General features: G+C 36.1%; 3 protein-coding genes and 1 long non-coding RNA gene across 5 annotated transcripts; 2 read left to right on the top strand and 2 right to left on the bottom strand.

The window, feature by feature from the left end:
* Nucleotides 1–1,323: 1,323 nt before the first annotated feature.
* LOC111369699 (UPF0503 protein At3g09070, chloroplastic-like) lies at nt 1,324–3,952 on the top strand. 2 transcript variants are annotated; one of them, XM_022991308.1, is made up of 2 exons: nt 1,324–3,169; nt 3,621–3,952. In XM_022991308.1, exon 1 carries the CDS (start codon nt 1,456–1,458, stop codon nt 3,160–3,162), a length of 1,707 nt encoding a protein of 568 aa, XP_022847076.1. In that variant the 5' UTR covers nt 1,324–1,455; the 3' UTR covers nt 3,163–3,169; nt 3,621–3,952. The 2 variants fall into 2 exon arrangements, with proteins under 2 accessions (XP_022847076.1, XP_022847075.1); XM_022991307.1 differs by having other exon boundaries at nt 1,325–3,169; nt 3,510–3,952.
* On the top strand, nt 3,905–13,640 carry LOC111369086 (UPF0503 protein At3g09070, chloroplastic-like). The gene is made up of 2 exons (XM_022990571.1): nt 3,905–5,624; nt 13,225–13,640. The coding sequence occupies exon 1, from the start codon at nt 3,905–3,907 to the stop codon at nt 5,615–5,617; it is 1,713 nt and encodes a 570-aa protein (XP_022846339.1). The 3' UTR covers nt 5,618–5,624; nt 13,225–13,640.
* A 931-nt stretch (nt 13,641–14,571) lies between these two features.
* Nucleotides 14,572–16,367, bottom strand: LOC111369700. Its single transcript, XR_002698226.1, has 3 exons — nt 15,769–16,367; nt 15,438–15,620; nt 14,572–15,300 (listed from the first exon to the last, which is right to left on the bottom strand). It is a non-coding gene; the product is annotated as an uncharacterized LOC111369700 (long non-coding RNA).
* Nucleotides 16,368–17,990: 1,623 nt separating this feature from the next.
* On the bottom strand, nt 17,991–25,801 carry LOC111369698 (beta-glucosidase BoGH3B-like). Its single transcript, XM_022991306.1, has 9 exons — nt 25,432–25,801; nt 25,141–25,345; nt 24,503–24,593; nt 22,663–22,808; nt 21,967–22,210; nt 20,225–20,329; nt 19,953–20,135; nt 19,256–19,457; nt 17,991–18,772 (listed from the first exon to the last, which is right to left on the bottom strand). The coding sequence occupies exons 1-9, from the start codon at nt 25,580–25,582 to the stop codon at nt 18,276–18,278; spliced, it is 1,824 nt and encodes a 607-aa protein (XP_022847074.1). The 5' UTR covers nt 25,583–25,801; the 3' UTR covers nt 17,991–18,275.
* Nucleotides 25,802–26,051: the final 250 nt, after the last annotated feature.

Raw genomic sequence — 26,051 nt, 5'->3', positions numbered from 1 at the left:
TTATTCAATAAAATAATATTACACGTAAATCTGAAATTTTCCTTATTTTTTAACCATAAAATTTTCATCAATACATTATTCAAAAATGGATTCTTATGAAAATAATTTGACTCAAACAAGGGCTTGATTAAACCCTAAAAGTGGTTCTTGATTATTTTTATTTTAATAGGAAGAGTGATTTCATAAGCGATCAAATATTTTCGTCCTAAGTTCTCAAGGGAAATTAATCTATTATTGCTAAAGTAATTATTATTCAAGATGTGAAGATCCTTCCATTCGACTTTTATTCTTGCCTTTATTCTTGCTTTGATGATTGTGTCTTCAAGTAAACTCTTTACCTTTTACACTCGAAACCCAATCTCCATAAGGTCCATAAAAACAGAAAAAAGTCAATGAATGGAAACCTCTTATAATTTGGAAATACGGTGTTCTACTTTTTGCAGCCTTACACGTCTGTCTTTAAGGGCAAATTGACAACATAATGACTTGGATCAACTTGAATTACAAAAGGTAAAACTTTGTTCGTGACAACAAACAAATTGATATTTCTAAAAATCCCATTTCATGCACTTTTATTTTTTTTTATTTTTTTCAAAATTGGTCATCTGTCCTTCTGTGTTACTCTCTAGGGAAAAAAATAGCATTCAATTCAGTTGTCAAGATTGAGCGTCTAAAATAAGTAGCTCACCTATTTTTAACATTGAGCAACAATATAATTATCGATCTAAATATTTAGAGTACGTGTTGACTTCGTTTTGGATAATATCAAGAGTAATAAATTAAGTCCTAGTTTGATATAGATTAATACTAGATTTTTAGTAAATTTTGATAAAGTTAATGAAATGTGTAAAAAAAATTGTAAATCACATTAAATATATAATCAAAATTAATTGTTAAATTCGACTTAAAATTTTTATCAACTTTTAGTCTACATGAAACATGGATAATACTGCTTTAAAAAAGTTGACTTCTCCAGCAAAGCCTAACATGCTGTTGTTTATTTAGCTTATGTTTGGCCTTCATTTTTTTTAAGAACTCATTTTCAACAGTACGCTCTCAACAAAAATTTACAGGTAAATAAAAAAATTCATTATTTTTTTAACTAAACATCTTTCGAAAAATCACTATTCAAAAACTCATTTTTCCCAAATTTCTATTAAAATGGAGCCCAAACAAGGGCTTGCTTATAAGAACACTTACTTAAAAGTAATTATTTTTCTAATTTAGGCAAACAAGCACATCCAATTCCAAACATCAAATTCTAGTTGTAATGGAGGGTTTATCGACGTTTTGTCATTGCCTACTTGCCCCTTCCTAGGATACGTTTCCCTCTCTCTCTCTCTCTCTCTCTCTCATAATATTATATTGCACACACACAAACATTTGCTCTCTCTCACACACACGACACGCTCTATAAATTCTGTCACTGAGCACTCTACCTGTCCGCAGCTCCAAATGACTCTCAAACCCGAATCCCAATGCCAAACCCGTTCACGAGCTCGAACCCGGATCCGTTCTTGTCGCCTCTCCCCGTGTTGCCGCCACCCCGATGACCCGGTCACCGGCATCTGCGCTTCTTGCCTTCGTGAACGACTATCCGACCTGGATTCATCTGCCGCCGCCATTGCTGCCTCCTTCTCGCCGGAGCTCCGTCGCTGCAGGTCAATGTCCACTTCCAAATGCGAAGCTTCCTGTAGCAGCTTCAACGAGCAGCGGCGCAAGTCATACGACGTTAGGTCGGATCGGAGCTCCCTGGCTCATCTGTTCGGTGATGATGACGAAAAGAATGGATCCAATAGCTGCTCCAAAGTTGAATCGAAGAATTTGGGGCTTTCGAGAGTTACTTATACCGTGATCGAGGCAAGTGAAGAGAAGAGTAGTAGTGAGGAAATTAGGGTTTCGCGTAATACGTTGGTGGCAGCAGTCGATATGAATGCTGTTGACGATGATGAGGAGGGAGAATTCAAGACAATGAAAGAATACATAGATCTTGAATTTCAGAATAAGAATAATAAATCTAAGGATTTGAGAGGCATTGCTGGAAGTTTATTGGGTGCAGCTTCTGTTTTTACAAAGAAATTGCAGAAATGGAGACAAAAGAATAAGATGAAGAAGGGTAATAATAATAGTAACTGTGAAACAGCCATTAGCCATGGTTGTAATGATGTGTTTTCGAACGGGGAAAAGTCGAGGGAAACTCAATCCGAGATTGGGGGAAGAAGATCTTGTGACACGGAGCCAAGATTTTCGATTGATGCTGGTAGGATTTCATTTGATGAGCCTCGGGCTTCATGGGATGGCTACATGATTGCAAGGACCATTCCAAGGCTTGCTCCAATGTTTTCTGTTGTAGAGAATGGGGTCTTGGGTAATGGAAACAGATTTGAGAATCACAGGTTGTCGGTTGATGGCCCAATGCATTCTATAATGGAGGATGAGACTAGCTCTGGTGGATCAGGTAACTATAATTCAGATTCTTCTTCCATGATGCGAAGTAGAAGTAGTTTTGATCGTTCGAGCTCTGTCAGGAGTTTTGGAAAGAAAACAATGTGTTCAGAGGATCATGGAGTATCTCCTGCGAACTTGAAGTTGGTAATCACGGAGAGGGAATTGAAAGATTGGCACATGAATTCCAATAGAAACGATGCATTGGCGAAGGTTGGATCCATTTCCAAAAGAACTGCTGCTATTGAAAATGTTGGTAACTGGAATGTGCCAAAGAAGTCTTTCAGATGGCTCAAAGTACGCAATGTCTTTAGTTTCAAAACCAAGAACTGCGAAGATAAATCTGAAACTTTCTTTGGAAATGTAATTGATAGCTCAATTGATGACCCCAAGCAAGGGAAGGAGGCTGGTGGAGAAGCAAAAGAAGTGTCAGGTTGGAAGCTTACTCGCAGTAGTAGCGTTGTTGGTTCGAGGAATTCATGTGAAATCCCGGGATCAAGTTATGGTCGGAGGAGTGTTGATAACATTGGTGTACGCCCTTACAAGGGCAGGGAAGAGTTTATGCTGGAGAGAAACTCTAGTGCCAAATATTCATCAATGGATCTTGACAATGGCATAGTGCCATTCTATATGACACCATTGAGGAGCATAAAGGGTGGAAAATGCAACCTGGAGAACTCAAATTCATTCACTGGGAATGTTATGCAGTTGAATTGAACTAAAGGTAGACAGTTGTTCTATTATAAGCTATACATTTCTTGTGACAAATTTTCAAATCTAGTAGCTTAATCATGTTTAATAATGTAGTTTCCATATCTTGTAGCCTTATCTGTAACACAGTAATTATAGTTTCAAGTTTTCTTTCTTTGTTTATTTGAAGGCCTCTTGTTTTGAAAACAACTGTTTTCATCTGTACAACAATATTATTTCCAGTACAGTGGTTCATGCCTAAGCTAGATTGTGAAATACTCTGCCTTTTTTCTTTTTCTTTTTAAGTTTTTGTCGTTCATTTGTGATTAGATTTATAGTACATTTGAACTCTGATTATAAAATTGTGCATATAGGACATCTTCAGAGTTCCAAGAATTTGACTTGTGGGAAGAGCGGGAATGTGAGAGCAGATATATATGGTGTTAATACTACTTAATGCATTCTCATTATATAATTGCATACAGGATGTCACTGAAATCTGGGAGGTTCGCTATCCTGAGTGTGAAGAGCAAGAATGTGAAAGATGATGTTTTGGGTGTTCATAGTTCCTATGCATAATTCTCCAATATTGCATTTTCTGTTTTTTCTTTTCTTTTCTTTGTAATCAGCAGGCAAAAATTAAATTTCAACCCTTGCATAGATTCACAACCTTGTACAAAATAGGGAAAGGCTCTTCCCTGTATGCAGAACGGATACCTTCTTTTATTGAGGATTGAGCATGTATTGAAAACTGTGTTGTAGAATACTTATGCCACAGTTACTTTCAGATTGCTGCAATGTTATGGAAATACTTCCCGCTCGAACCCGGATCCGTTCTTGTCGCCTCTCCCCGTGTTGCCGCCACCCCGATGACCCGGTCACCGGCATCTGCGCTTCTTGCCTTCGTGAACGACTATCCGGCCTGGATTCATCTGCGGCCGCCATTGCTGCCTCCTTCTCGCCGGAGCTCCGTCGCTGCAGGTCAATGTCCACTTCCAAATGCGAAGCTTCCTGTAGCAGCTTCAACGAGCAGCGGCGCAAGTCATACGACGTTAGGTCGGATCGGAGCTCCCTGGCTCATCTGTTCGGTGATGATGACGAAAAGAATGGATCCAATAGCTGCTCCAAAGTTGAATCGAAGAATTTGGGGCTTTCGAGAGTTACTTATACCGTGATCGAGGCAAGTGAAGAGAAGAGTAGTAGTGAGGAAATTAGGGTTTCGCGTAATACGTTGGTGGCAGCAGTCGATATGAATGCTGTTGACGATGATGAGGAGGGAGAATTCAAGACAATGAAAGAATACATAGATCTTGAATTTCAGAATAAGAATAATAAATCTAAGGATTTGAGAGGCATTGCTGGAAGTTTATTGGGTGCAGCTTCTGTTTTTACAAAGAAATTGCAGAAATGGAGACAAAAGAATAAGATGAAGAAGGGTAATAATAATAGTAACTGTGAAACAGCCATTAGCCATGGTTGTAATGATGTGTTTTCGAACGGGGAAAAGTCGAGGGAAACTCAATCCGAGATTGGGGGAAGAAGATCTTGTGACACGGAGCCAAGATTTTCGATTGATGCTGGTAGGATTTCATTTGATGAGCCTCGGGCTTCATGGGATGGCTACATGATTGCAAGGACCATTCCAAGGCTTGCTCCAATGTTTTCTGTTGTAGAGAATGGGGTCTTGGGTAATGGAAACAGATTTGAGAATCACAGGTTGTCGGTTGATGGCCCAATGCATTCTATAATGGAGGATGAGACTAGCTCTGGTGGATCAGGTAACTATAATTCAGATTCTTCTTCCATGATGCGAAGTAGAAGTAGTTTTGATCGTTCGAGCTCTGTCAGGAGTTTTGGAAAGAAAACAATGTGTTCAGAGGATCATGGAGTATCTCCTGCGAACTTGAAGTTGGTAATCACGGAGAGGGAATTGAAAGATTGGCACATGAATTCCAATAGAAACGATGCATTGGCGAAGGTTGGATCCATTTCCAAAAGAACTGCTGCTATTGAAAATGTTGGTAACTGGAATGTGCCAAAGAAGTCTTTCAGATGGCTCAAAGTACGCAATGTCTTTAGTTTCAAACCCAAGAACTGCGAAGATAAATCTGAAACTTTCTTTGGAAATGTAATTGACAGCTCAATTGATGACCCCAAGCAAGGGAAGGAGGCTGGTGGAGAAGCAAAAGAAGTGTCAGGTTGGAAGCTTACTCGCAGTAGTAGCGTTGTTGGTTCGAGGAATTCATGTGAAATCCCGGGATCAAGTTATGGTCGGAGGAGTGTTGATAACATTGGTGTACGCCCTTACAAGGGCAGGGAAGAGTTTATGCTGGAGAGAAACTCGAGTGCCAAATATTCATCAATGGATCTTGACAATGGCATAGTGCCATTCTATATGACACCATTGAGGAGCATAAAGGGTGGAAAATGCAACCTGGAGAACTCAAATTCATTCACTGGGAATGTTATGCAGTTGAATTGAACTAAAGGTAGACAGTTGTTCTATTATAAGCTATACATTTCTTGTGACAAATTTTCAAATCTAGTAGCTTAATCATGTTTAATAATGTAGTTTCCATATCTTGTAGCCTTATCTGTAACACAGTAATTATAGTTTCAAGTTTTCTTTCTTTGTTTATTTGAAGGCCTCTTGTTTTGAAAACAACTGTTTTCATCTGTACAACAATATTATTTCCAGTACAGTGGTTCATGCCTAAGCTAGATTGTGAAATACTCTGCCTTTTTTCTTTTTCTTTTTAAGTTTTCGTCGTTCATTTGTGATTAGATTTATAGTACATTTGAACTCTCATTATAAAATTGTGCATATAGGACATCTTCAGAGTTCCAAGAATTTGACTTGTGGGAAGAGCGGGAATGTGAGAGCAGATATATATGGTGTTAATACTACTTAATGCATTCTCATTATATAATTGCATACAGGATGTCACTGAAATCTGGGAGGTTCGCTATCCTGAGTGTGAAGAGCAAGAATGTGAAAGATGATGTTTAGGGTGTTCATAGTTCCTACGCATAATTCGCCAATATTGCATTTTCTGTTTTTTCTTTCCTTTTCTTTGTAATCAGCAGGCAAAAATTAAATTTCAGCCCTTGCATAGATTCACAACCTTGTACAAAATAGGGAAAGGCTCTTCCCTGTATGCAGAACGGATACCTTCTTTTATTGAGGGTTGAGCATGTATTGAAAACTGTGTTGTAGAATACTTATGCCACAGTTACTTTCAGATTGCTGCAATGTTATGGAAATACTTCCCAGGTGACTCTTAATTAGTCACTTTGTTTCAGTTTGCTTTATGTGCTATTTACATTGCAGAAGAGTTTTTTGAGGTTCGGTGCAATTAGGTCTTAATTACAGTTGACATGTACCTCGAATTTCTGGTGGCCAGAATTTGCAAATTTTCACTTCTTGTGTACCACATGCTAGATTGGACAGCACAATTACGGAACTCTATTTGGAGTGGAATATCGGGTAAAAAGGTGACTGATTCTGCACTGAAATATGGCTTGCCGATGCACTGTAGTCTGTAGAGAAAGGTCTATAGTGCAATTTTCATAAAAATGATGGCCATCATACTTGAATTTACAATTTTTGTGGGTTCTCATACTATCTTGATTTACCCAGTCTAAATTTTAGACTGTTGCATCGGGGAGAAATTTATTTGTTTATTATTTATGTTTAACATCTTTCATTTATGTCGTTTTAAATAGTATTCATCAATGTTGAAAAGGAAATGATAAATCGAATTTAAAAATTGGTGAGCCCACCATTAGTAGTTTCAAGAACATACTAGGTTGGTACACTGCACTTAGGGGTGGCAAACAGGCTCGGCCCATGGACGGCTTGAGCTCGTTTTAAGACGAGCCATGGGTCAAGACGTCCATGGGCCAAGCTGAGCTCACATTTTTTCACGAGTCGAGTCCACTTGGCTCATGAGGCCCTCGAGTTGGTGCATTTGGGTTTGTGGACTCTTTTTCTTCTCATTTTTGGATTTGTTTTATCATTTCTTTAGAAAATTTCTCTTTTTAGGCTTATGTTGTTAATTTATTTAGCCTATGTTTGAGGTCCATTTAAAAGATTTATTTTTTTTCTTGGGAAAAATGAGTTTTGAAATAATGATTTTTCGAAAATGTGTGATTAAAAATTAAGAAAAAATTTTGGATTTATATGCAAATTATTTTATCGTGAGAATGTACGGTTGAAAATGAGTTATAGAAAAAAATAGTTTGAAGAATGGTAGACAGACGGGGGCTTAAAAAAAACGAGTTGGCCTATGGGCAATTTGGATCATTTGAGCTTGCTGGCTGGTCAACTCATTTGGGCTCATGGGCGACTCAGTTCATGAGGCCCACGAGCCAAAGGCCAAGCCGATCCTAAGAGCTATGGCCGAGTGGGCATTGACACCCCTATTTGCAATAGACAATAGACATTACTGAACAGGATCGAAGGAAAAATAATAATAATTAGATATTAGCAATGTTGTACAGCATCAACGAAGAGTTCGTGACACGACCCGTCCCGATCACCCTAATGGATCCGACACGTGTCGTGCGCCGATGGTAGATACCAGCGAAATGCCGAACCCACCACCAAGGCAAACTTGACATGCTTTGACTGTTATAATTTTATAAAAATTTCGGCAGAGTTTCCTCTGAAAAATGGACTAAAATCACCTGAAAATAAAATCAAAAATCCCAAACATATACACATACTTTAAAATAGGGTACACCGGCCCATCAAAATACCAATTCTTCAAGTAGTTGTACTGAAAAAGAAATTTACCATTTTTTACCACCAAAGCACTTCATTTCAAAACATACACAAAATATGCAATGGGTATGAGACTTAATACATTTTTGACACAAAATACATTAATCCCCAAAATATATGTTGTATGAATTAACAAAATGAGACGTACAAACAATGACACGATGAAGCTCAACTCGTCGAATGACAGGCTCTGATATGACTCAACGCAGCTTCTATCTGATAAGAAATGAGGTGACAAAAATATGAGCTTGCGACTCAGTGAGTGGATATTTGTAAAAGTATACTTTAACATTTATAACACCTTTTTGACACTAGTATATAGTAAAAATTTCCTTTCACAATACGTTAACTAAAATTTTCATTCTTTCAACTGAATCAACTAAATACTGTAAAATCTATTTCTAAAATCTGATAAGCTATGTAATACTGAAGCATCACACCAAAAATGTACCCTAAATAACCATACTCGTGTAACGATTAATCTCGATATACATAGCAAGGTCATTAAATTCTGAAATTCTGTAATTCTGAAATTCTGGTCATACGCGCGCAGAGCTATAAAGTGGTCATATACTATGGAAACACATTCACAATAGTGCAGAGCGGGTAAAATCACTATACTGATCATACAATGTGGAAACACATTCACACTAGCGCAGAGTGGGTAAAATAACCATATGAAGTCATACACTGTGGAAACACATTCACACCAGTGCAGACGAGGTAAAATCACATGGGTACTTTCTGGTGGTTTTTAAAAATAACTTGAAATATTCTGAAATACGTAATATCGATAAAACATGCTAATGAAATGATTTAACTGAACTGAATCAAACTTTAAAAAAAACATCTTATTGTAAATCAAATTTATTCTGAAAATTATGCTATCAAATCAACTGTATGAAATAATAGATTTTCTGATTTAATATAAATTGAATAAATACTTATTGCTGTAAAATTAATTTTCATCCACTCATTCAATACGAGCTACAGACTAGGTCGGTCGGTAAGCTTTGCCAATTTCTTCGTCACCACCTGTAATACGTAACAAAATGACTAATCAACCACTATTAAATTAAGAAACTTTAAGATCTACTTCTATAATGCTTAACTAAAATTGGTCGATACTCGAATGAATTTCCCAAATATTCTTTTGATCAATGGAGCTAATCCCACTTTCTAATCCCTTTTCTAATAACTAATTCATCAACAAAACCTTTTTCTCAAGTTAAAACTAATTTTACTTTCCAATTTAATGAAGCTAGTGACCATAATTTCCACCCATCTAATATACATTTGCTCCATAAAATCAACTCCCAGGTGAAATATTCCATTTATATAATCACTTCCACAATTAATTAATTAAAATCCCCAAAATCGGATTCTAGGGTTTCCAAAAAATTCACTGCCTAAACACCTTGTTAAAACTGAAACATAATTAATCCCTAAGCTTGAGCTCCAAATCGCACATATATCACATAAATTTAACATTTTATTATTACACGATAAAACCCTAAAAATTTTAATATAAACCATACTTAATCACCTAAAACAAATGGAAAATTTCAACCCAAACTTGGAGATATCAACTTTACCTGTTTTCCTGTTCTTTTTCTCTTCTTCTTTTTCTCTTTTTTTTCCTTCTTCTTTTTCCCTTCTTTTTCTTTCCTTCTTGGCCGGTTCTGCTTCTTCCCGTTTTTAGTGTGTGTGTGTGTGTGTGAAATTGGGTGAAAATTTGGTCAAATGGTTGAATATATTGTCCAAAATCCAAAATTTGCATAATAAGTCCATTAACTTCACTTTTTAGTAACATTTAATCCTTTAACTTCCAAAAGTATATATATAAATTCCAAACTTTTAAATATATCCAATTCAACCTTTATATTTTGTCAATTGCAAAATAAACCCAAATAAAATGATTTGGTCAATCAAGTCCCAATAAAAATGATTTATTTCATACAAGTCCTAATTGGACTTGACTTTGAAAATTTCACTATTGACTTTGACTAGTAGCTGGGATACTCATTTGTCATTGATGGAGTTTGCTTACAATAACAGTTACCACTCTAGTATAGAAATGGCTCCTTTTGAAGCTTTATATGGTCGAAAGTGCAGGACACCAGTTTGTTGGGATGAAGATGGTAAGAGGAAGTTGAAAGCCCCGGAATTGGTTCAAATGACATCTGAAAATGTGAAATTGATTAAAGAAAAGTTGAAAGCAGCTCAGGATAGCCAGAAAAGTTATACGGATAAGCGCAGGAAAGACCTTGAGTTTGCAGTAGGAGATAAAGTTTTTCTTAAATTATCTTCTTGGAAAGGGGTGTTGAGATTTGGCAAGCGAGGAAAGTTGAGTCCCCGATATATTAGACCTTATGAGATTATTGAGCGGATTGGTCCAATTGCATATCGATTAGATCTGCCCAATGAATTATCCCGGATCCATGATGTTTTTCATGTTTCCATGCTTCGCAAGTACAGTGCTGATCATTCTCATGTTCTAGAGTCTCAGCCAATTCAGTTGAAGGAGAATTTGACTTATATAGTAGAGCCAGTGAAAATCTTAGACAAGAAAGTGCAAACCCAACAAAACCAGACAGTTTCACTTGTTAAAGTACTTTGGCAGAATCATACAGTAGAAGAGGCTACATGGGAGAATGAGGATCAGATGCGTGCTCAATATCCTCGTTTATTCATTGCCTAATCAGTTGCTAGTTGAATTTCGAGGACGAAATTCTTTTAAGGAGGTAAGATTGTTACAACCCACATTTTTATCTAGTCAAAGTCAATAGTGGAATTTTCAAAGTCAAGTCCAATGAAGACTTGTATGAAATAAATCATTTTTATTGGGACTTGATTGACCAAATCATTTTATTTGGGTTTATTTTGCAATTGGCAAAATATGAAGGTTGAATTGGATATATTTAAAAGTTTGGAATTTATATATATACTTTTGGAAGTTAAAGGATTAAATGTTACTAAAAAGTGAAGTTAAGGGACTTATTATGCAAATTTTGGGTTTTGGACAATATATTCAACCATTTGACCAAATTTTCACCCAATTTCACACACACTAAAAACGGGAAGAAGTAGAACAGGAAAGAAAAAGAAGAAAAAAAAAAAGAGAAAAAGAAGAGGAAAAAAGGTAAGGTTGATATCTCCAAGTTTGAGTTGAAATTTTCCATTTGTTTTAGGTGATTAAGCATGGTTTTTATTAAAATTTTTAGGGTTTTATCACGTAATAATAAAATGTTAAATTTATGTGATATATGTGCGATTTGGAGCTCAAGCTTAGGGATTAATTATGTTTCAGTTTTAACAAGGTGTTTAGGCAGTGAAATTTTTGGAAACCCTAGAATCCGATTTTGGGGATTTTAATTAATTAATTGTGGAAGTGATTATGTAAATGGAATATTTTACTTGGGAGTTGATTTTATGGAGCAAATGTATATTAGATGGGTGGAAATTATGGTCACTAGCTTCATTAAATTGGAAAGTAAAATTAGTTTTAACTTGGGAAGAAGGTTTTGTTGATGAATTAATTATTAGAAAGTGGGATTAGCTCCATTGATCAAAAGAATATTTGGGAAATTCATTCGAGCATCGACCAATTTTAGTTAAGTATTATAGAAGTAGATCTTAAAGTTTCTTAATTTAATAGTGGTTGATTAGTCATTTTGTTACGTATTACAGGTGGTGACGAATAAATTGGCAAAGCTTACCGACCGACCTAGTCTGTAGCTCGTATTGAGTGAGTGGATGAAAATTAATTTTACAGCAATAAGTATTTATTCAATTTATATTAAATCAGAAAATCTATTATTTCATACAGTTGATTTGATAGCATAATTTTCAGAATAAATTTGATTTACAATAAGATGTTTTTTTAAAGTTTGATTCAATTCAGTTAAATAATTTCATTAGCATGTTTTATCGATATTACGTATTTCAAGTTATTTTTAAAAACCACCAGAAAGTACCCATGTGATTTTATCTCGTCTGCACTGGTGTGAATGTGTTTTCACAGTGTATGACTTCATATGGTTATTTTACCCACTCTGCGCTAGTGTGAATGTGTTTCCACAGCGTATGATCGGTATAGTGATTTTACCGGCTCTGCACTATTGTGAATGTGTTTCCATAGTGTATGACAATTTTATAGCTTTGCGCGCGTATGACCAGAATTTAATGACCTTGCTATGTATATCGAGATTAATCGATACACGAGTATGGTTATTCAGGGTACATTTTTGGTGTGATGCTTCAGTATTACATAGCTTATCAGATTTTAGAAATAGATTTTACAGTATTTAGTTGATTCAGTTGAAAGAATGAAGATTTTAGTTAACGTATTGTGAAAGGAAATTTTTACTATATACTAGTGTTCAGAAAGGTGTTATAAATGTTAAAGTATACTTTTACAAATATCCACTCACTGAGTCGCAAGCTCATATTTTTGTCACCTCATTTCTTATCAGATAGAAGCTGCGTTGAGCCATATCAGACCCTGTCGTTCGACAAGTTGAGCTTCATCGTGTCATTGTTTGTATGTCTCATTTTGTTAATTCATACAACATGTATTTTGTGTCAAAAATGTATTAAATCTCATACCCATTGCATATTTTGTGTATGTTTTGAAATGAAGTGGTTTGGTGGTAAAAAAGGTTAAATTTCTTTTTCAGTACAACTATTTGAAGAATTGGTATTTTGATGGGCCGGTGTACCCTATTTTAAAGTATATGTTTGGGATTTTTGATTTTATTTTCAGGTGGTTTTAGTCCATTTTTCAGAGGAAACTCTGCCGAAATTTTTATAAAATTATAACAGTCAAAGCATGTCAAGTTTGCCTTGGAGGTGGGTCCGGCATTTCACTGGTATCTACCATCGGCGCACGACACATGTCGGATCCATTAGGGTGATCGGGACGGTTCGTCTTAGTTCGCATAGCCCTTTTCTATGTATATCTCTTTGCTACAGCAACGAAGCTCCCGAGCTTAGAAAACTCAGGACAGCTGGTAGCAAAAAGAAGTAATGGAGGTGCCATGGTTCAAATTGTCTGCCATCCATCCAGTGTTCCATGCCTAGTACAGATTTCTGTAACAATAGTCAGTATCAAAGAGCTCGCATAGCTTCTCATAGCATCAGTTGTTAAGGACAGGGCTGAACACAAAATTCTCATAGAAAGGTGCTTGTTCATAAAAGAATTCTAGTTTCTCTTATGTTTGTGATTACTTCTGCATAACCTATATGAAATACTGCAAGATTTGCCAGAATAATGAGATGGGCTCTTGTTTTGTGTTATACAGGTTTTGTCTTCATACAATTCCTAGTCGAACGACATCAAGAATTACTGCAGATGTCATAGCAAAGATTGATATGAAAAGCCCCACCCGCATATGCTGCAACTGTGTCAAACCATTCTTATTGCCTGAGAATTTTCTTGCTTTCGGAACCAGGATTTGATCATAGACTGGAACCCAGAAAATGATGCTTGAGAGTGTCGAAAATGCCTAGGGATGCTTGTAGGATGTCGAAACTGCCCAGTTTTGTGTGCATGTTCCTTGTAACAAAAACAAGTTGCCCATTTGTCCATACGCTGTGCTGAAAATAATGCCTGTAGCCCATATGGGTAGTAATCTGATAATTGATTTCAGTTCTTCATCTTGTGTAACATTGCAGTCTCCATGGATCTATAGAGTACTATTATGATCCCATTGCTATATCATTGCTGCTTTATCAAAGAATCTGAAATTTAACAAAGTTATCAGACTAGAAACTGCATTTTTCAAGAAGTCGCTCAATTATTTGGGTGAATAAGTCCGCCATGAAAGTAGATAATTGTTTCTTGATGATTTACCCAATAAGGCTTGTAAAGACTCGTCTCAAGTTCCCCCAACTTGCTTACCAAGTGTAAGGAAATTGATTGTCTTAACAGAAGTCAAGTGTAATCTTATATATATATAAATATATATATGAGGGGTTGGATTGCATGAAGATGTTGGTTCGGGAGTTGAGTACATTAATAATGGTCATCATACTTTCAGGTAGTTTGTTAAAAAAAAAAATAATTCAAATGTGTATTATGGATGAAATAGAAATACAGATACATGTTCAATATGCTGGACTAGATTAAACTAGATAAGATTAAAAATTAGATGTGACAAAATTTGTTGGTTATCCTGTCTTTATCTTAATCAATCCAACTTATTAAACACACATCCACAGTAGAACGGCAGATACCAAAGTTCACCCATGTGATCAAGCTCGTGGCTGCCTACCATGATGGATTCTGCATTTGAAGTCTTGTATAGAAGAGACTTGCCGTGAGTACATTAATAAAGGTCATCATACTTTTAGGTAGTTTGTTAATAAAATAATGAATTCAAGTTGTGTATTACGGATGAAATAGAAACACAGATACATGTTCAGTATGCCGGACTAAATAAAACTAGAAAAGATTAAAAATGAGACGTGACAAAATTTGTTAGTTATGTTGTCTTTATCCCAATCAATACAACTTACTAATCACACATCCACAATAGAAGGGCACATACCAAAGTTCACCTGTGTGATTAACGGATTCTGCATTTGAAGTCTTGTATAGAAGAGACTTGCCTTGAGTACTTTAATGAAGGTCATCATACTTTCAGGTAGTTTGTTAAACAAATAATGAATTCAAGTTGTGTATTACGGATGAAATAGAAATACAGATACATGTTCAGCATGTTGGACTAGATAAAACTAGACAAGATTAAAAATGAGACGTGACAAAATTTGTTAGTTATCTTGTCTTCATCCTAATCAATCCAACTTATTAAACACACATCCACAGTAGAAGGGCACATATCAAAGTTCACCTGTGTGATCAAGCTCGCGGCTGCCTACTGTAACGGATTCTGCATTTGAAGTCTTGTATAGAAGAGACTTGCCATCAGGTATCACAACTCGGGTTCTTCTCAGGGCGGCTACCACCACCTTGCAGAGACGAGTAAGAAGGTTGCCACCGGGTTTCTGGTACTGATATAATCGAGTACCCGAAAAGAAAAAGGTCACACGTATTGCCATAGCCACAGCAGGAATACCAAATCCTTATCTCCAACCAATGTTAACTTGTAACCAAACTAGCATAGAAAAGGCTATGAGTGCACCCAATATTGATTGAAAAATGGAACCAACTGAAGAAAGAACTTTTGAACTTCTTTTCAGCCTCATGAGTGTCATCAAATTGATCTGCACCGTAGGATGAGACAAATGGCTTAATCCCACCGGTTCCAAGTGCTAGCAGATAGAATGCAAGAAAACAGACAGTTGTTTGAGCATGTGTTGCAGAGACAGACATCTTTCTTCGATCAGGTTGCCAGGGACTGTTGCTGATACATTCCCTGTTGATAGAAAATTACTTATTTTCAGATTAAACCAGCACAAAAATTAATGAAACTAATAAGTGAACGTTTTAATCTTAGCCAAACACGTGCTATATTGTTTGCAATCACAACATACTATATTAGACAGAACTTACGATAACATGGATGATAAAATACTTGCAATAGTCCAATATCTTCCAAAATATGCATCAGCAAGAAATGCTCCAAGTAATGGCAAGTTCCCCACCAATTTGACAAATTTTCCGAAGTGGTGACACCATGTTGATTGAATTGGTTTGTGAAACAAAGCAACGAATTGGAGCTCATTCCATAGTATGCTAATCTTTCGTAATATTCATTTTCCAGCAGAAAAAATTTCAAGAATCAGCAAGCAGTGTAATTCTCAAAACAATGCTGTAATTTGGAATTAAACAAATAAAATTTAGATGACATTGACGGAACATGTTTAATTCTCAAATTCCTTACACAAATCTTCAATTGATTATCGCGCAAAAAATCTAGAATGATTCACAAATGCTGCCGTTTTTCCGTATATCTCCATTTCTTAATTCCAATGTCCACCGATAGCTCCTTTTTTAAACCCTGAAAATCCAATTTTTTCCAATTCAACCGCCCAAAAACTCCTCCAATTGTGCCTGTGTGTTTGTCTTTTGCCTCAATTTTTAGCTGCCACCTTCTTCCTCTCAGTGTGTATGCGCGTATGTATAATTCCTCTTTAATTCCCCCACAGTTGCTACATTTTTGTTGAAAAAAGGAGTCCAAGTGGAGTGGTACTTTTTATTCAAATTCAGGCGCCCACTTTTTGTCTACAAACAAGAATCAAATCCCTTTACACTTATCATCCATTGCAACTGGTCTAGGCCCAGTTAATTGTAATTTATCTTCCAAGGCTCCGCTTCATTCCATTAATATACTTTAATCCTCGAATTTAATTAATTTTCCTACTCATGTATTTCTTTACTTCACTTCAAGTCCTTAAATTTTTGAAGTATGGAATTTAATCCCCAACATTGCATCCAATAGCCATTTGATCCTTACTTCTTTTCCCATTACTTTGGAACGGGTCCAACACTGAATTAAAAGAAAATCAATTAAGTAAAATTTGATACATTGATGATATAAAAGTTTAGTAATATAGTTCAAATAAGCCCACAAAATGCACTTACCAATTATTCTCATCTTTTTCGATGGCAAGAGGCATATTCTCGATTTTATATGTTCCTTTGTTTGGAAATTTTAGAAATGATCTTGGGCCCGTAATGGACAGGAGTTATATTGCACACTTGTTGAGATGAAGTTGTCACATCAGCAAGTCAAACCTTTTTTCTTTTAAAAAAGTTCAGAAAATATGGCTTGATCAAGGTGGGCAATTGTTATCCTGTTCACTGTAGAAAAAAGATCAGCAAGAATTATGTGAATGACTAAAAAGAATACATACTTAAAAACAGACAAAGATAAAGAAATATATTATTTCTTGATTAACTTCAATTTCAAGGTACTTAAAAAAAATAAATCCGAACTCTCTTATATAGAGAATCATTACAACAAAATTAAAACCCTTAATTGAGCTACTAATTTTTAAAAGCAATTAAATCTAATATTAAAGAAAGAACCATAAAATTAGCCAACTATCCGTCTCCATGGTAGAGATTTTTTAAACTCGAAATATTTCCTAGTCTATTTTTAATTCCACTTGGTTCATCATAATTTCACTCTATCCTGGAATCAAAATGTTTAATTTTATGGAACCTGAACAAGGTGTTCATAACAATTATGTTGACACATCACGACGGGACAAATTTTATCATATGTTTCTTTGAATCTGTCGAGTCATCCAGTGCAACTAAGAATTACTATTTCTTACAAACGTTGTCTTACATTTCATTACCTAAATGCAGAGGTCATCAAAATCGACACAGCCATTGACAAACAACAAAACTAAGCCATATTTTCAATAAATTTGAAGTCGATTACATAAATCTTTTCATGATCACATTGCGAAGAAGGATGTAAAATTAATAGAACTTAACCTGGTACACTTCAAAATCCTGCAAAAAAACCACCTCTGGTGTGAACCCCAAAGAACTATATACCTTGAACACATCTAGCATTTCTTGAAACTATTCGAGGACAACAAGGTTTTTAAACTTAAAGACTGAAACAAGCTGTAGCCTTTTTAGGGTCACATGAACTATCGAACTCCTATTTTTCAACGTCTCTCATTCATAAATGAGGAGTTTGAAGTGAATCCAATTATAAAGAAGTGAGAAAAAAAAATTGAAATGGGAAAGCAAGGACATGGAAATGTAAACAATACAATGACAATATTTAACTTATTTTCGTTAACTATGTTCATCGTTTAGTCTAATTAAGAGATCAAATTTGATACTATCATGCATTTTGGCTCTCGAAACACTTACGTAGCATTCCAACAATTTCTCCCACTCCTCTAAAGCCAACGGGAGTAGTGTTGATGCTTCCACAGGCATATAACTTTGGAGAGAACAAATCAAAGACAATGCTACACGTACCGAATTTTGTACCGAATCTTTTACCCACTACTCACAACTGGGTGGGGACCATGGACATTTGTAAATTCACGTGTAACCCACTATACATCGTGAAAAGAGGGGGGGGGGGCACCATTCAGTAAACCCCTCTGTACATATATATTTATCCAATCAAAAGAACCACAAATCAAGAGGTGCATGTTTACCTTGCATTTGAACCAATAAAGTTACAATTGCCTTCTCATCATGGAAGAATTCAGATCCAAATTCATAATAAATGGAAATCTCCGAACAGCCAGTTATTTGTCTTTGGAGCGGTCCAATTTAGTCTTTGAACGTCATAATCATTAAGAAGATGTTTTGTATACAATACAACAAACAAGATTATAACTTATTTTTCTTCCATGATCTTGAATCATGTGCGCTGCTGTCCAACCAAGAATACCATCACATACCATCACTTCAGTTCGAATTCCCATTGTTTTCACATGTTAACCCAAAGCCAAAAGGAAATAAGGGGTCGTACGAATCCTGCTTTCCAATGTGCAATGGCAGTTGATCAACGCTCTTAAACCACGTCATTGGAAGTCGTCCATGAAATGTGTAATCTCCAAAGATAACATCTGTGATTCCCTGGCATTCACTTCCAGGCAACCAAGCAACAACCAGAGCGTCTATCTTTTCCAATAGCCATGGCTCCAACACTAAAGGCCTTCCAGTGATTAGAATTACCAATGTGGGGACTCTATCAGCGACTAAGCTTACCAATTCTGCACCGTTAAAAGGAATTTTGAGCTCTGGATCGTCGCCGCCTGTTTCAACATATGGAGCTTCGCCAACGGCTATTACAGCATAGGAAAAATCTTGACCAGAAAATGTTTCTTGAGAAGGATTTTGCTCGTATGTGACTTCTGTTTCACTTCCCACGACTTCTTTGATTGCATCCAAAATAGTCGTGCCTGAAAAATCAAAAGATTTCATAGTTCAACTCCCAAAATTTATATGAATCTAAAATCAAAATTTAGATTTTTCTTTTATCTTTGTTGTTCAATAAGCTGCAATTAACCTTTTTCCCTTATAATGATTTTTATCAAAAAAGGAATTCAACAAGGGTTAAGTTAAAAAAAACAGAACTTTTCAAAAGAAAAACAAGGAAACTAAAGTTTGCTGCAAAACTTCTACATAAAATTATACAAAATCACAAAAATAATCCCCATAAAGATTATAAAAGAGGAATAAGCTCATCTTTGAAAGATGATCAACATGGATTACTCATGACGCTCGGCAGACATGATAGCGTGATTAATATTCGAGATTATGCATGCATAAATAGTAATAAATCTAAATCCTGGTGTCTCCAAAGTCCAAACTGGAAACTTGTACGTTGTATAGAGTGTATTGGTAGCATTTAAACCCTGATAAACTTGATATAACACCCTTACCATCTGTGATTCTGCCACTCGTTCCTTCCCATGTAGCCGTCCACCCTCCGCACAGATATCCAAGATCATCAGCATGTGTTCCAGCAACGAGGATTCTCTTAGCATTCTTGTCTAAGGGGAGAAAAGGAATCTTTTGATCCTTTCCATTCTTTAGCAAAACCAAGGACTTGCGAACTGCTTCACGTGCCAATTCTCTATGTGGCTGAAACAACAGATATGATCAAGAAATATATTTCAGATCCCAACTTTGCCTCAAAATACTAAACGATAATATTCCCATCAGAAGTCGAATTGAGTTATTTAAGGAAACAGACGATAAAAGGTCCAACCACTGATAATCCTTCATAAATTTTAAGCCCTTACTGTGTGTCAACAAGAAGGACAATGCCTACATGGTCAAACTACGAAGTAGGAAGGTAAAGTTAGTTATCTCACGATATGTTACTAGAATCTAGGAAGATGATACGAGTCAATATCCATTCGGCATGTAGTTTTATTAAACCAAAATAACGAGTCAATCAAATCCTGACTTGATTCAAAGTGTCATCACTATGATTAATTATGACATAATAACTTTGCAAGTTCTAGAAAGAGATAAACCCAAAATAGATCAACATGGTAAGGATTGACGATGCATTATTTTTTTTATGATGGCAATCAAATTATGTCCATGAGGCATCTATAGAAGGGGAAATACCTTGCAACCAACCACATCCAACAAAGATCTATCACCCCGAGGATACTCAAAAAGTCCAGCAACAAATTTGACTCTAAGAATCCTCTCAACAGCATCATCAATCCTGGCCAGCGGTATCTCCCCTGATTCCGCAAGAGACAAAAATTCTTCCAGAAATAATTCAAATCTAAAAGGCACCATGACCTGAAAAACTCAGTGAAGCAAAAAGAGACAAAATCTGTCAAGTAACTCCAAATTGTATTAGGCTTTATGCATTGAGGTGTAATATCTACCATATCAATTCCTGCATTGATGGTGGACAAAATGCTCTGACGGTAGTTTGAGCCATGAGGAACATATAGCCGGTCCAGTGCTTCCCAATCTGAAATCACAAAGCCCTGCAGTAGAATATTGCTTATATAATCATTCAAACTCTCTGCAGCATCTACTTTCACTTATTTTAGAGAGAAAAAAATCGAAGGGCTCTAACAGACTTGAATGTATCAGTATACTGGAAAAGAGAAGGCAGATTAAGCACGATCTAGAATCTTTTGTTGGATTTTGATATCCAATAAATCTGGGCAATAATTTAAAACAGATGTCTGACATGATACACTTGACTCGACTTGGAAATGGCCAACAATTTGGATGGCCCATGTTGTGGTTTGATTTGTTCAATGGTGATATGTATTGGCCCAATTTAGGTTAGTTGTGGTCTTTGTTGTGGTAGCCCATTTGCCTTGGTTTAGTTGGCCCAATTTTTATTTCTTGGCCCAAGTTGGTGACCTAACCAAATTATATATATATCCATCCCTTGCCTGTGAATAACAGTGTGTGTGTATTGTGCAAAAAGAAACGAGAGAGGGGGGGGGCCTGGATTGGGGGGAGGAATTGGGAGAGATTTCTACCATTGTTACTTCTTCTTCTTCCTACTCTTGCTAATGCCACCACCATCCTTCTCGTTTGTGGGTTGAGAGAACGTGTGGCAACCAAAGTGGAGGTGAGGTTTTGGGTCGTGCTTAGGTGGTTGTGGTGTTCTTTTGATGGTTTTTCTGAGCCCAAAATCGAGGTGAAGATTTGTTAGGTTTTAATGCCCAATAAATTTGGACGATGATTAAAAATAAATGCTGAATAATTTATCGACCCCATAGACTTGACTTGACACAAAAAGACCAACATTTTGGATGGCCCATGTTGTGGTTGGATTTATTGGATGGTGATATGTATTGGCCCAATTTAGGTTACTTGTGGTCTTTGTTGTGGTTGCCCATTTAACTTAGTTTAGTTGGCCCAATTGTTATTTCCTGGCCCAAGTTGGTGACCTAACCTAATTATATATATCCATTCCTTGCCTACGAATAACTGTGTGTGTATTGTGCAAGAAAGATAGGGCATCTGAATTATGGGGTGGGGGGAAGCGGGGAATTAGGAGAGACGTCCACCATTGTTGCTTCTTTTTTTTCCTACTATTACTAATACCACCACCATCCTTCTCCTTTATGGAGTTGAGAGGACTTGTAGCAACCAAAGAGGAGGTGAGGTTTTAGGTCGAGCTTAGGTGGTTGTGGTGTTCGTTTGATGGTTTTTCTAAGCTCGGAATCAAGATTTCTCAAAGCTTCCGCACAACATTTTCCATGCAAACTAGATTAATATGATATTCCAAACTTATATTCATTCTTTGAGGAGAAAAATGTAATAAATTGTTATTATCGAATATATGTGGAAATAGATGCCACATTTAACGAGTTCCTTAAATTAATGAATAACCCCAGATGTGTTTATATTCAATGAATAAACATACTAACAGTAACTTAGAATATAAGTAATAAAAATTGACTGACAATTTAAGTAGAAAAAAATATAATGTTTTTGCATCACATTTATGTCAAAATTTATGCCCAATTTATGCGACTTCTTTGAACTGAGAGAGAGTAAAATTTTCAAAAGAAACCACTCCACAGTCTTTTAGAACATTAAAGCAAGCAAGGGAGATGGAGAGCTTCTGAAATACAAGTGAAGATTCAATTTACTTTACCTTGAATCCCAGTTTATCTTTCAAAATTTCTGTTATAAGAAAACGGTCAGAATGCAGTTTGCTTCCATTCCAACTAGAGTAAGATGCCATTACAGTGCAAACTCCCTGAGATATACAATCAAGATATGGCGCCATGTGGATCCCCTCCAAATCATCATATGTTATTATAGTATTCCCTTCATTTGTACCATTATCAGTTCCACCATCACCAACAAAATGCTTGGCACATGCAATAACCTTTTTTCTGGAATCACTTGGCTAAATTAGCTAAATAATCTTTGCAGTTGAGAAGAAACTAATTGGATAATGAAACAGAGAAAAATAATGTCAAATATCTAACAATTAGAACAAAATATAGAATTACATTTTGGAAATGATGCAAGAATCTTGTGTGGAAATAAACAGACAGATTTTGGGGTGAGAGTGTATGGATAGAAATGCAACACAGTGCATTTTTGACTTTCCTCTATGAAATGATTCCTAAAAAGATTTTACAGGTAATCTTTGTCCTCAAGTTAAAATTGTTGAATCACTGTTTATCTTCCTTTATTTGTTTAGGCATTTGAAGTTTCAATGAACCCCATAGGGAGTGCATTGTTTATTAATTCGTCATAGAAGTGACAATGAAATGCCTAAAATGCACATTAAGATAAAACAAGTTGTATGCATGATAGACTGCAATAACTGCTTTTTTACCTTCCACCAAGAAAAGGGTAACCTTGGGGGTGCCCTTCAGGTGGTTGCCCTTGCAAGCCTGTTACAAGGGTGGTCATCTTTCTGACAACTTCAGTATCTTCACTATAACTCTCATAGCATCTTCCCCATCTGGGATCTCTGCTAACCTAAGAAGATAATTCAACAATTACTGCAGAATAATGATAATTCCTTAAAAGGAACCAATAAAAAGACTCGTCAGCAACAACCAATGTGATTGAGCATTAGGATAACTATTATTTCACAGAATAGAGATTCGAATACATGCATTGGACTAAAGTTGAACTCATACCCATGGAATATAACTCATCCCACATTGCTTGGAAACTGAAAACTTGACTTGTTTATAAATAATTGTGAACAGATAAGTGAGAAACAATAGCCTAATTCTTTTGGCAAAAATTGACTCTGCTGAATCCCATGGCTGAATTTTCTCACTTGGGTTCTGGCCTAAAACTTGGTCTGTTATTTGCTTGCAACTGATTGACGAACAAAAAATCTAAAATGATGCGAACCCATGTAGCAATAATAGCTCTGAAACCTACAAATGATTGAATCACAACCCCAAGAAAGCTAAGATCTTGATTTGAAACTTGACCCATTAATTTATTGAATCAAAGAACCAAGATAATGGCAAACAATATATTTATCCCACAAAAATTATGAACCTTACTATGAATTTGTTTAACGCAAAAAAGAATATAAATCTTTGATAAGTTCGAATAGTTTGAATGTCACAAATATTGAAAATATTTGATAAATTTTGTTCAATTAAGAACAAGATAAAAAGTGAAAAATTTAACATTATAATTCTAAAAAATTAATTTCTTTATTGTACATTGATTGTGCCTTTTATAGGTATAAAATAAACTCCTATCAAAACAAAAGTCTAATTCTAAAGACAAATCCAAATAGACTAGAAAACTACAAAATGAATCTGAATAAAACTAAAATACTACAAATAATGAAAATATCATTAAACTGATTCAAAATATAAAAATGCAAAAATGGACCCCTAAACAACCAATATTGACTCCTAAAGTTTGACATAGTCATCCGACAAATGTGTGCAGAATCAAAAGATGTTTTTGAATTGTACTCATGCGTGAAAGTTTGATAGCTGAACAGAAAGTTATACGCATTTTTGCATCATCCTTTACGTCTTTACGCAGACTTCATATTTCTTTCATTTTCTAACTGATTTAGGATCTTCTCTTCTAATTGATCCGTATCAATCCCAAACATGCAATGGGTCCATGTTAGCTTATCCTCCATCATTCTCATCACAAAATTATTTCAAGTTTAAAACTGAAGCACAACTAAACAAAACTTTCAACTAAAATGAATTTAAACAATAGCCAAAGTAAATACAAGGTTATGTAAAAATCCAAAATGTGAAGATTGCACCATGACAAAACCATAAAAATGAGCCTTAATAGTTCCATAGGAAGTTAGTCAATTTCTAACCAGTTGATATTTCCTTGTATGGCAGCTTAAACTACTCCTGCCTTATAAGATAACCACAAGAATCTCATGGTTCACAATTTACATTTTCCAAAAAGCAAAAACATTTCACAAATCAGAAGATCCAAAAGAATTTGTAGGGCTAAGAGGGCATTTGGTGGAGATTAAAATTAGAGTTTTAGTAGATTTTGAAAGAAATTTTTGAAAAGTGTAGCTGAAAGTTGTGGGATCGATGAAAGATGTGGTTAATATTGATTGTTTGACTTTAACTTAGATTAAAATGAGATTTTAATACGAACCAAACAGGGGTTAAATAAGAATCTCAAGTAATCAGTATCTTGATAAATGTAATACTTACAGCAACACATGGAGCAAAAGCATATTGGGCACCACTTGCCCTGACTTCAAGAGCTGTTACCTCCCCTATCCTTCTAACCAAATCTGCATCTCTGCATTATGTAATTTCCATACATATCAGCAATGATTTGTTAACACATTAGCAAACCTCAATTCAAAGGAATTAACACTTATTGCTTCTAAATAACTAGAAGAAATTTGTCCTTTTTAGAGAAAAATTGGTCCCTGGCTGCTGGATCAGTGTGTGTACAAGCATGGGGCGTGTAACAGTTATCCCATACATCTATTAGGACATTCTAGTATTCAATAAATAAAGAGAGGATTTTTAGGAGGTCGTTTTGGATGTGCAAGAGATGTGAGCAAGAACATGTATTATTCTTCTCCATTGAAGTAAAACCTGTAGTGGATAGGCTCAGTCTTAGTCCTGTAGTGGATAGATATGGCTTTCACATTGAAATAATCACTATAGATTTATCTATGCCTTACTCGGTGAACCACTATAATATGTGTATGATATGCCCATTTTCTAATTACTTTATTGATTATTCTGACTCTCAAAAGAAAGCAGGAATTTTTCCACAATAGCTAAATGGTGCATGAAATACAGTTGAGCCAAAATGCAGGTGGAAAACTCATTACCTTGTGGCACCAAGACCAATATTATGAGGAAAAATGGTGGCTCCATAAACATTATTATTGCCATGAACCGCATCCACCCCGTAGATAATTGGAATGCCAAGACGCGACTCCAGCGCCGCATTCTGGAACCCATCAATCATATCAGCCCAGTCGGCCGAATTCGCCTTGTCAAATGGCTTGCTTCCACCCCCACTCAGCAAACTTCCTGCAAATTAACACAAACCCACAAATTCACACACACGATACATACACACTACTACATATTCCTATAATCATGTTACATTAATTGACCTATACAGCGGTCTTTGATGGCGGAAGGCGTGGCGACGCTCCGTTCGATCTGGGTCATTTGGCCTATCTTTTCTTGGAGGGTCATCCGGGAAAGGAGATCTTTGATTCTGGTTTCGACTGGGGCATTTGGGTCCTTGTATATGCATCCCATTTTCTTGATGAAGTACTCTAATGGTGGATTCAATGATTATTTGGTGGTGATCCAAGGCTCTATTACTAGCAGTAGCTGAAGCAGCAAATTTCAGGTTATTAATAAATGTGAGCAGTGGAAGTGATGATGTTGTTATTGTTGTTTATTAATCTGGAATGATCATTACAAAATAAATAAAGGTTTTCTCTTCATACAGCGGAATCCCAGGCTGGCCACGGCTCCAATAACGAAATAAAATTTTCTAGCTACTTGAAATAGAGGGGAATAGGTAGGTCCCACTATAATGTTCTAATCAGTAATCATAGTTATTAATATATCTCATTCGATTATTATGATACAATTGAGCATAATTCTCCCTGTCCCGGGTCAGGGACAGGGAGAAAGACAGGGGCACCACGTGGTGCCCCCCTATTGGAGGGGCGCCGGCCAGTGGCAGGGGCCCCCCCCCCCGGGGGGGGGCCCGGGGGGC

This window comes from Olea europaea, chromosome 20 (assembly GCF_002742605.1).
Source record: "Olea europaea var. sylvestris chromosome 20, O_europaea_v1, whole genome shotgun sequence".
Classification (NCBI taxonomy): domain Eukaryota; kingdom Viridiplantae; phylum Streptophyta; class Magnoliopsida; order Lamiales; family Oleaceae; genus Olea; species Olea europaea.
This window is presented reverse-complemented; position numbering and strand designations above follow the sequence as displayed.

Bases quoted from the DNA above. Each gene is read 5' to 3' on its own strand.
- LOC111369698 (XM_022991306.1), bottom strand. From the start codon at position 25,582: ATGGGATGCATATACAAGGACCCAAATGCCCCAGTCGAAACCAGAATC. The intron at 25,346-25,431 runs GTCAATTAATGT...GTTAATTTGCAG, and splicing joins CATCAAAGACCGCTGTATAG to GAAGTTTGCTGAGTGGGGGT. The intron at 19,458-19,952 runs GTATTTCCCCTT...CTGTTGTTTCAG, and splicing joins TGGATGTGGTTGGTTGCAAG to CCACATAGAGAATTGGCACG.
- LOC111369699 (XM_022991308.1), top strand. From the start codon at position 1,456: ATGACTCTCAAACCCGAATCCCAATGCCAAACCCGTTCACGAGCTCGA.
- LOC111369086 (XM_022990571.1), top strand. From the start codon at position 3,905: ATGCCACAGTTACTTTCAGATTGCTGCAATGTTATGGAAATACTTCCC.